General features: G+C 44.9%; 1 protein-coding gene across 17 annotated transcripts in view; it reads left to right on the plus strand.

Annotated features, from left to right (window-relative positions):
• Nucleotides 1–4,777, plus strand: part of LOC138785263 (E1A-binding protein p400-like) — a 110,359-nt gene extending 105,582 nt beyond the window's left edge. For 15 of the 17 annotated variants that reach the window (XM_069961018.1, XM_069961024.1, XM_069961020.1 and 12 more), the window contains one exon: nucleotides 137–4,776. In XM_069961018.1, coding sequence (XP_069817119.1) covers nucleotides 137–409 — 273 coding nt within the window. In that variant the 3' untranslated portion in view covers nucleotides 410–4,776. Of the gene's footprint in view, nucleotides 1–136 lie in introns of all 17 variants that reach the window. The other 2 variants (XM_069961019.1, XM_069961023.1) reach the window with 1 other exon arrangement.
• The last annotated feature ends 6,818 nt before the right edge of the window (nucleotides 4,778–11,595 follow it).

Consider the following 11,595-nt stretch of genomic DNA (forward strand, 5'->3'; position numbering starts at 1 on the left):
CACATTTCTGCATTTTACTATGCGTCACAACATTTAGAGCGTGTCTGCATGTTCTTATTCTTAGTGAATTGAAAAAATGATATAAAGGGAAATAACTAGAATGTATTTTAATTGTGTTATCTAATCTTTATTTTAGGTCCAGTCACAGACTGTTACACTGACCCAGGCCACTGCAGCAGGTCAGCAACAGGTTCAAGTGTTACCAGCTGGGTCCACGGCCGCCCAAGTGGTGCAGCAGAAAATCCTCCAGCAGCAGCAAGTGGTGACAGCGGCATCACCGCAACTGCAGACCCCATCTAACCAGAGCCCAGCGCCAACATCGGCAGCTGCAGATGCCCAGAATCAGCAGGCAAAGCTGCAAGTCAGAGCATCTACCGTCCGCATCAAAGCTCCGACTAAGCCTAGCTGAGAAGCCGGCAGGAAAGTACAGGAGCGCGCACCTTCAGATGATTTCTCACACTAAGCACCTGTCAGTAACTTCTAGTATTGTCATTTTTTTTTTTCATATCCTGGAAAATATTTCAATTATCTGTTGATATTATTGAAGTTTAGAAACTGTGAAAAATATGAAGAAAAGGGAAATGAAGAGAAGCTGTGCCAGTCCTGCTCCATTCACAAAAGATGAGAAGCAAGATGGTTCTCAGACGAAAAGGAATGTAAGGGAACTAGAGATGGGCGAAGCCGGCTTTGTTAAAGAGGGTTATCCGGCGTTAGAAAAACAGGGCCACTATCTTCCAGGAGACAGCACCGCTCTTGTCTCTAGTTTGGGTGCAGGTTTTGCAACTCTGTTCCATTGAAGTGAATGGAGCTTAACTGCAAAACCACATCTGAACTGGAGACAAGAGTCGTGTTGGCTCTGGAAGAAAGTGGCCATGTTTTTCTAACACTGGATAACCCCTTAAGGTACGTACGAAGCTGAACGAGCCTTAAGGTATGTACGAGCCTTTTGAATCCCGCTATCTGCCCGCTCCAGCCTTAGGCTATGTGAACACACAGTAAGAGACCAGCCCTTCTGTGACCCAGCCGGGTCACTGAACGGCCAGTCTCTGAAAAGATCATCCCGGCCAGTACTGCAGTACCGGCCAGATGATCTTTGCAGCTGCAGAATTCTGATGTGGGCACATCCATGTGCGCCCGCATCAGAAGTCTCCAGAACAGACAATGGAGCATCCGGCCTGAGCCGCACGCTCCGTAATGTGCACTGACAGGTTTTTCTGTGGCCGCTATTCAATAAATAGCAGCCGCAGAAAACTGACATGTCAGTTGTTTGCGGCACCACTAGGGATCCCAGCCGGAGCGTATACTATGTGTATACGCTCCAGCCGGGATTCTATAGGCAGCAATTGCACGTATATTTTCGTACAAATCACGGCCATTGCACAATGGCCATGGTTTTACGAAAATATACTTTGTGTGAATATAGCCTATGTATCCATGTTTTCCATGCAGTCCTCAGGCTGTATCCATCTTCTCCACAGAGCAGGCAGAGAGATTCAAAAGCCGACCGTTCAGCTTCGCTTATGTCTTAAAGAGAACGTACAGCGTTTTTTATCCTTTTTAGGTACTTTTTAGCATTTTTCGTTCTTAGCTGTTTATTTTGCATAAAACCATCTTCTAATTTAGGAAGGATCTTGGTACATTGACTATTCGTAAATGTAGCCAAGAAGTTTGCAGTTTACTTGTATTTATTTGATCAGTAGCGTCCAGTGTTGGGATATTTCTTTTTGGGTTTCCGTTTTAACATTTCAGTTTTCAAGGAAAAAATAAAAAAAAGGGAAGATACAAGAAATGGAACAAAGACATAGAGTGAAGCCTCGCCACCTCCCAGTGCTTGTCCACAATCCATGACTATGGACGGAAGTAAAGCTTTAAGCAGCAGCTTGTCTTGTGCTGTCTTGTAGGAGGAGACATTCAAGTTCAGTGTTCCTAAATAGGTACTTGACAGGCGGGGTATGAATCCAATGGCATTGCCAGTGTCTCTGCCTGGTAAAAGACATTGCGGGACATTGTGCAGAGAATTAGCTGCTCTGGAATGATGCTAAACTTTGTGTGAAATCCCACTAGAGTGCTGTATATAGCGACTTACAGCAGAAATACTGATGTTACTTTTTGTTGTTTTGCACTTTTTATCCTTCATGTAGTCCAGTCGTACGTCCGCATCGTTGTATGTTTTGTTTGTTTCTGCTATTTCCACGTTTTTTTGTTCTTCTTTTTAAATAATCAACTTGTGCACTTTTGGGAATATTTGATCTTACCAATAGACCTCCATGGTTTGATGTATGTAATGTCGGCCATAGATGACCTAAAATATCAGTCGGATCCAGGGATAACAATATTTGGGTTGTTTGCTGTTGAGCAGAAAATACAGCTTAGCAAACCACGCTCTAGGGATGGAAGATGTTTTACAGAGCGTTGTCAGTGAGACGTTTGGACGTGTGTAGCCAGCTTTGTAGGCTGCTACAGTTCTTTTTACTACTTTAAAGCAATGGCTGTTGTTTTTTAGGTCCCAATTTCTTTACTGATTAAGGCGAGTCTGTACCACTGGGCATTGCTACCAAACCGCCAGTACCACTTTGATGTCCTTATCAAGAGATGTCAGGTCCCAGGGTCAGTATTCGGAGTAAAAAAAACACTTTAAATTCATACAGTGCGGTGTGGTGTCAGTGAGGTGGTGCTTAGAGCGTCCATGCCCTAGGCCTGCACCGTTTCTCTCCCCGCCTTTCTTCTTTTTTTTTGGCATGCCCCTGGGATGGATCTCCATCTTTGGTGTGCTGAGGATCCAGCCCAGGAGCATGCTGAAAAAGAAGAAAGGGGGGGGGGGTAAGAGGCGCAGCAAGCTTATGGTGTGTATGCTCTAGGCCCCACCTCATTGACACCCTGCCGCACTGCTGTAAAAACAAACAAACAAAAAAAACCAGAGCTTTCTACCCTGAAAACCCCCACCCCCAAGAAACAGGCAAACCCTGGGATCAGACATACCTTGATGAGGACATCAAAACAGTAAGGGGGGGGGACTCTGTCTGGTGGTACATTACATATTCGTTTTACTAGGGACAGAGCATCATTATTCTGACACTAAGCTCTAAATCCCCAGTTTAGCTATAGATGCATGGTCCACCACTAGGGGAGCTTTAGAGTTTACTGCATTCTGATTTATGGCATTAAGTGGACCTGTCAGCAGCTTTGAGTAAAGGCAGTGCACAATAGAGCTTCTTAACCTGAATCAGGAAATATAAGGACCCTCTTACACGGGATGGTTATCATGTGGAAAATCGCTATATCGTTATAATTTAATCGATAATCGTTCTGTGTAATTGCAGGCAACAATCGGAAAATCGTTTGTGTGTCGTTGATTTAGATCTGACCCTAAAATTTATCGTTTGCTAATCACTCGCTGTAATTCCGCATTCGTTCACTAATCGTTCAGTGTAATTGCACATTGTTCCATCTCCTGGGATCAGATGGAGTTAACAATCGTAACTAACGACTATCGTTCTGTGTAATATGCTGAACAATTTCAGGTTAACGATAATCGTTAAAAATCGCTTTGTCTTATGCTGCGTTTACACAGACAGATTTATCTGACAGATTTTGGAAGCCAAAGCCAGGAATGGATTTGAAAAGAGGATAGATCCCAATCTTTCCTTTATGACCTGATCCCTGTTTATAGTCTGTTCCTGGTTTGGGCTTCAAAGATCTGTCAGATAAATCTGTCTGTGTAAACGCACCATAATAGGACCCTTTAAATCTGTTGCTCCAGCGCTGAGATATAAGAGAGATACATTTTAGAGATTTTATACAAGTAGGATTAGAGGTAAAGCCCCCTGGGCTGCAAAAGCTCGGCCCATAAATCTAAACAGAGTGGCTGTTTAAGGAAAGGGCATAGGGGAGTTATTAAGGAGACCGGGATGAACGTTACTAATCTTCTAATTTGCATAAAACATTTAAAGTGTATATCTCAGCACTCGGGTGACGGATCGAAATAAGAGTTTTATGTCTTCTTTGATGTGCTCTATTGTGCATTGCCTTTACTGTAGTCAGCACAATGGTGCTGACAGGTACACTTTAAGGTACACTTAGGGTCCTATTCCAACAGACAATTATCGCTCAGATTATCGTTAAATCGTTCGAATCTAAACGATAATCGTTTGTTTGAATAGCAGTTAACGACTAACGACCGAACGAGAAATCGTTGATCGTTTAATAAGACCTGGACCTATTTTTATCGTTACTCGTTCGCATTGAATAAGAAGTTGTTCGGTCGTTGCAGTAGTGACGAATGCAATAGCGACGACAAGACGGCCGCAAGAACGATCATAAGTAATCATTATCATTCCATGTAAATGGGTGAACGGTTTCAGGTCTTTCGTAATAGCGGTCGTTTGGATCGTTTATCGTTAACGATTATGTGAACGATAATCGTCCCGTGGAATAGGGCCCTTACACGGAGCGATTAGCTGCCGAATCTGGCAGATTCAGGTAGATATCACCCAGTGTAATAAAGACATTGATCAGCCAAGGAGCCGATCATTGTCTTTCATCAACTTCAAAAATCATTGGTCGCTGACCTCACGTAGTTCTGTATAATATGAGGTGCACGGCTGATGAAAGTATATGGAAAATAATAAAGCTATACTATACCTCTCCACGCTCCCTGGTGTCCTCCTGGCTTCTCCGCAGACGTCTCTGAAGTGACTGGCCATTTAGTCAATCACTGGCGGCAGCACCGTTCCGTCTCAGTCAGTGATTGGCTGAGCGGCCTGTCACTTCAGAGACCTCTGCAGAGAAGCCGGAAGGACACTGGGGAGCGCAGAGAGGTAAAGTATAGCTTTATTATTTTCTATATACACAGCAAGGGCGTTAGCGATGTCCGTGCAGCCCTTACTGCAGGATCGTTAAGTCATGTAATAAGCTCTGTAAGCGAGTGTTGATCTAGCAGATCGGCGTGCCCTTACACTATGAATTGGGCAATGTAATACAGCCCTTCATCAGTAAAAAGCTGCTGACAGACCTGCTTAAAGGGGAACTATCAGCAGGTTAGACAAATCTAACCTGCTGATAGCCTCCCATTGTGCATGGGCGCCAAGGAGGAAGGTAAGTTTGCAGAGTGCCCTGGGGCGGGGCAGTGCTCCAAACCAAGGATTATACTGCTAACAGCACGGGAACTGCATTGAGGAAGAAGGTAAGAGACATGCCTTCCTTCTCGTTGCTCCTTTGCGCAATAGGAGGCTATCAGCAGGTTAGTTTTATCTAACCTACTGATAGTTTCCCTTAAGGCTATGTTCACACTGATTAAATGCAGTTTGACATGTTCCTGCAGCCAATATTACCATATCAGCCGCACGAACATCCTTTTATTTTATTTGGATTGCAGACACATTTAGCTTTGCCTGCAATACAATTAACCATTGAAGTCCATGCAATGTATGGCCGTGTGGACAGAGTGGGAACAACAGCCGTTGTTCCTGCATGAGCTGCCGCAAATATTTGACTAGTCAATTATTCCTGCGGCCATTGGGAAACAACGGCTGCTGTTCTCATGCAGTTCAATGCAGAGCATTATTTTAAGCCAAGAACGGCCATTGTTTTAATTATTTATGTTAAAAAGAAAATACACTGTGTGAACATAGCCTTAAAGTGGAAAGCTGTATCCAGTACTCTCCTCAGCTTTCCTAAATGGCTTCTCCGGCCAGCCTGGAATCCCTCAGCACTATGGCTGTGATACAAGGGGATCGCTCACAGTACAAGACATTTTTCATACTTCAGCAACACCTAGGGACTTTCCATGTTTTATTGTCACAACCTTCCTGTGTTGCTGTGCATGCCACATCTTTCGTCTTCCTGCTGTTCAGCAGAACCCATTAGGCCTTAAAGGGGTTATCCAGCGCTACAAAAACATGGCCACTTTCCCCCTCTCTTGTCTCCAGTTCAGGTGCGGTTTGCAATTAAGCTCCATTTACTTCAATGGAACTGAGTTTGAAACCCCACCCAATCTGTAGACAAGAGAGGAGGAAAAGTGGCCATGTTTTTGTAACGCTGGATAACCCCTTTAAGTGGTGTATATTTCCCGTACCCAAAGCAGCTCCAGGCACTGTGCTGTAAGTATAGGTAATATTTAGCATCATGCCTTTTCTAAACCCACAGATATTCCCTTGTTTGTGGTTTACATTTCAGCCTAGAGTCTTATGTTTGCACATATTTAATGCGTTGTGTAGCGAGTAGATGTCCGTTCGTGTTAGATCTGACTAGGACGTATAGTTTAGCCTAGCGTAGTATAATTTGTCGTCGGTGTGTAGTTATGCTATCATTTTAGACAGCATATTGTTGCAGTCACTTTTTTGGCATAGGTTGTATTCGTTTGACCACATTGTAAGCACTTGCAGTTCCCGAGTTTACTGTGCCACTTTATAGTCTCATGAATTTCTTATCACGTGAAAGAGATTAGTACGAATGCGGTTCCAGAAGCGGAACTGGTAAGAAACTTGAATGAAATCTATTCTGTATGACTGAAGGAGACTTCTCCCACCGTTTTATTTGTATCTGCATGAGTTTCTGTGATCTGGTGATGCTTTGTCTGTGTTTTTTTTTTCTTTTATGTTTTTTTTTGTTTGTTTGTTTGTTTTATATCTCTCTATATATATGTGGATAAATTAAAATATGGTCACCCTTTTTACTGCTGGATATGTCTGCATTAAATTATACGTCCCTTGGCAGTAAAATGGTTAACAGCTTTGGTTTCTTTGAACCATACTGTGTTCAAAAATGTACATATACAATGAAAATACATTTGTACGTGCTGTAGATCCATAGTGAGTGACGCATAGCACATTGCCAGTGTAATAAACTGTACATTTTTTATAAACCTCTTCATTTGTCACAATGTATTTTTTTTTTATACGGTTAAAACCTACAGTTTGCACCTATGTGCAAGAAGGACCTGACAGGGGTGAAGTGCTGTCTTACCGTGTTTCCCCGAAAATAATACAGTGTCTTATATTTTTTTTGCTCCCAAAGATGCACTAGGTCTTATGTTTCCATGAAGAAGAATTCACATGCACAGCAGGGACAGAGGGTACGGTAGGGCGGCTTCTGGCCACCAGGGAGAGCTCACCACAACACAATCGTACAGCACAGCAGAGACAGCGTACGGTATGGAGGCTTCTGGACACCACGGTAGCTCACCACAACACATTCTTACAGGACAGAGGGCGGTATGGTGGCTTCCGGACACCAGGGGGAGCTCACCACAGCACAATTGTACAGCACAGCAGGGACAGAGTACGGTATGGCGGCTTCCGGCCACCAGGGGGAGCTCACCACAGCACACTTGTACAGCACAGCAGGGACAGAGTACAGTATGGCGGCTTCCGGCCACCAGAGGGAGCTCACCACAGCACACTTGTACAGCACAGCAGGGACAGAGTACGGTATGGCGGCTTCCTACCACTAGGGGGAGCTCACAACAGCACAGCAGGGACAGCGTACTATATGGAGGCAGGCAATAAGATAAGGGCAGACTGTGTGCAGCTCTACATCTGGCGGCAGGTGACGAGCCTCTTGATGCCTTGTCTGCACATTTACCAATGTCAGCCACAGAAGGGAACATCGGAGTTGGTGGCAGGTGACAGTCTTCATGTCTTACATGCAGCTGCATGCCCTGGTGTTCTGTTCAGCGGCCATGTTTCCAAACAAAGGCTTTGCTAGTTCTTACCTTCGGGAGACGCCTTATATTTAGCAATTCAGCAAAACCTCTGGGTCTTATTTTCAGGGAAATAGGGTATTTATGAGCTGCTTAGAACAAAGGAAATTCTGTAGTGCACAACAACATATACTATTACTAATGGTTGGATTCATAGAAAATGCTGGAATTGGGCCCCCTTCACACCACCGTGGCCATTTTTATGGTCAGGAAGTCCGGAAACTATCAGTAGTGGAGGAAAAAAAAATCTAAATCATACTCACTCACTGCAGGCACTGCATTTGTGCTCACGGCCAGCTTTCCCTTTGCTCCTCTGGCTCTGCGTGCACTCAAGTGACGTCACTTGTGTGCCGCAGTGCTGAGGGCGTAGCGGCCTATGGCTCCTGCCTGGTCAAACACGTCTCTGCATTTAAAGGGATTATCCAACACTACAGAAACCATGGCCACTTTCCCCCCTCTCTTTTCTCCAGTTCAGGTGTGGTTTACAGTTAAGCTCTATTCACTTCAATGGAACTGAGTTTGAAACCCCACCCAATCTGGAGACAAGAGAGGGGGAAAAGTGGCCATGTTTTTGTAGCACTGGATAACCCTTTTAACAGTGTGCGCACCTAATTAGGAGGGCTTTTAGTTAAAGGACCAGCAATCCAACAATAGATTAGGAAGGCATACAGTTAAAGGACCAGCGTCAGCACCTGGCGGCACTTGGCCATGCTGCCATGCAATGCATTCGGAATTCTGGACAGATTTCAAATGTGCATCCGTTGTCTGGAATTTTGGATGCCCTATAGCAGTGATTTTCAACCTTTTTTGAGCCGCGGCACACTTTTTATACTTAAAAAATCCCGGGGCACACCACCAGCCAAAATGGCACAAAATGACACTAAAACAGTACATATTATACATATAGTTAATAATATAGATTCTAAATGTATTTATACTCACTGTGAAACCTGGGCCTGTTTTCTTCTCCCCCCTGTGCTTCTCTCCTGTGCTTCTCTCCACCATACTTCTCCCCCCTACTTCTCTCCTGTGCTTCTCTCCACCATACTTCTCCCCCCTACTTCTCTCCTGTGCTTCTCTCCACCATACTTTTCCCCCCTGCTTCTCTCCTGTGCTTCTCTCCACCATACTTCTCCCCCATGCTTCTCTCCTGTGCTTCTCTCCCCATGCTTCTCTCCCCCATGCTTCTCTCCTGTGCTTCTCTCCACCATACTTCTCCCCCCTGCTTCTCTCCTGTACTTCTCTCCCCCATGCTTCTCTTTTGTGCTTCTCTCCCCCATGCTTCTCTCCTGTGCTTCTCTCCCCCATGCTTCTCTCCTGTGCTTCTCTCCACCATACTTCTCCCCCCTACTTCTCTCCTGTGCTTCTCTCCACCATACTTTTCCCCCCTGCTTCTCTCCTGTGCTTCTCTCCCCATGCTTCTCTCCCCCATGCTTCTCTCCTGTGCTTCTCTCCACCATACTTCTCCCCCCTGCTTCTCTCCTGTACTTCTCTCCCCCATGCTTCTCTTTTGTGCTTCTCTCCCCCATGCTTCTCTCCTGTGCTTCTCTCCCCCATGCTTCTCTCCTGTGCTTCTCTCCACCATACTTCTCCCCCCTACTTCTCTCCTGTGCTTCTCTCCACCATACTTCTCCCCCGTGCTTCTCTCCACCATACTTCTCCCCCCTGCTTCTCTCCTGTGCTTCTCTCCCCCATGCTTCTCTCCTGTGCTTCTCTCCACCTTACTTCTCCCCCCTGTGCTTCTCTCCTGTGCTTCTCTCCACCATACTTCTCCCCCCTGCTTCTCTCCCCCATGCTTCTCTCTTGTGCTTCTCTCCCCCATGCTCCTCTCCTGTGCTTCTCTCCCCCATGCTTCTCTCCTGTGCTTCTTTCCCCCCCATGCTTCTCTCCACCATACTTCTCGGCCATACATCACGGCCCGCCGCAGCGCACCACGCAACCGTCCACATTATAATCCGCCACTGATCACTGCGCATTGCCGGGGAACAAAACACAGGGGCACCATAGTTTGGGGAACCTTCCCCGCGGCACACCCGACCATGTGTCGCAGCACACTGGTTGAAAATCACTGCCCTATAGGGTATTTTGGACAAATATAGGCCATGTCCTATATTGTCCGGCATGGACACCCTTCAGAAAAAAATCATGAAGGGTATCTATACCCAATAGGACACTATGGGTCACTCATGCCCAGGCAGCACCAGAAGAGCAAACAAGAAGCCAGCTGGGAGCATAGATGCAGCCTGTAGTGGGTGAGTGTGATTACTATGTTACTATTTTATTACTATATTACTATGAATGAAGCATGGGCCCAGGAGCAGAAATGGCTTTACCAGTATTACTCCTTTTGCTATTTTATACCATTGTTCACTGAAATTTTCTTATCTCGATAATTACACGCAGCTCACTATGTAAAGCTCCATCTGCATGCCCAGCAGCACCCCTTTCATCCTGCGCTGCCGCCCTTACACCTACCAGGTTGTTTATAAAAGATTGTATGCCTGGATGGAATTGTCTTTCTGCAGCCATGCATGGGAATGATAGTTTATAAAGCGTACTCAGATCTTGATTGCAAAACTAACAAACAGCACCGTGGTGTTCTCATCATGATGTGGGTTATTACTCTGTCATATTAATGAGAATATCTTCTCCTATTATGAGATAGGACTAGACAGCTGCTGAAATATCTCAGGCAGGCCATGGTATTCCAGGTATAACACTAGTGAACCGTTCTTCCTCCAGAGACTAGATACAACACAGTCTAGCTGAAGATGTCACGTCAACCACAAACGTCTCAAAAAAACCGAACCCAAATCCCTCCCGGATACAATCCTGTTCTGAAGGGTTCTTTCATGTCGCTTTGCACAGTGTCACAGTTTGGATTTCTATCTGTCTTCATGCTCAACTAGAGAAGTCTGACACTGGATCTGTATGGCTTTCAATTAGAAATGCTCCATCAAACCTGTCTGATTATGGGGGAGAGTTGTACAGTTCCGGTAAGAATCTTGATAAGTTTCAGGAAGAAGTAACTGTGAGCCTGATAAATGACAGGAGTACATGGGGTCTCAGGGAAGACACCTGTAGCCATGGCCTATAGATGAGAAGAATTGGAAAGTATTGAGTATGGCTATTTTCACATGTATAGAAAAAAAATACATTTCCTGCAGAAAAGCTATACAATACATTATATAAGGAATCTCACATTGCTTTGTTGATATATCATAAAGAGAACCTGTCTCCTCTCCCGATAGCACAATAATTCTACATCTTTTCTTAGCACTCTGCGTTTTTTCAATCCTTTGTTATTCCTCCAGAAAATATATAAACAACCTATAACTGGACTCAGTGGCGTAGCTACCATAGAGGCAGAGGAGGCTGTTGCTATGGGGCCCATACAGGAGGGGGGCCCCGGGGGAGAAGGTAAGAGCGTGTGTCCTTCTGCTTAACCCCTTATCTACTGCAGTGTGTGTAATGTTTACTTACATGCTGCAACACAAAAAAAAGGGTTAACAAGCAGAAGACAGAGATCTCTGCTTCACTGCACTGATAACCCCTGACCTCTTTTCTCCAGCTGTCAATCAAGTAGGAAAGGAAAATGTGCAGAGCTCCGTGCAGAGGTCAGGAGTTATCAGTGCACCAGCAGTAAAGCATATATAATATATATATATATATATATATATATATATATATATATATATATATATATATAATATATATGCAGTGCTTTGTGTTGTGCGTAGGGGTGGGGGGCCCCTTAAACATTTTTGCTATGGGGCCCCGTGAATGATAGCTACGCCCCTGACTGGACTATATCATTCACTTGTCAGTAAGATGTATCCCTTAGCACATAATGGACGGACTTAGTATGGGCAGATCCCATTGAAAGGGGAATTTAG

Source organism: Dendropsophus ebraccatus, chromosome 3, assembly GCF_027789765.1.
Source record: "Dendropsophus ebraccatus isolate aDenEbr1 chromosome 3, aDenEbr1.pat, whole genome shotgun sequence".
In the NCBI taxonomy this organism is placed as follows: domain Eukaryota; kingdom Metazoa; phylum Chordata; class Amphibia; order Anura; family Hylidae; genus Dendropsophus; species Dendropsophus ebraccatus.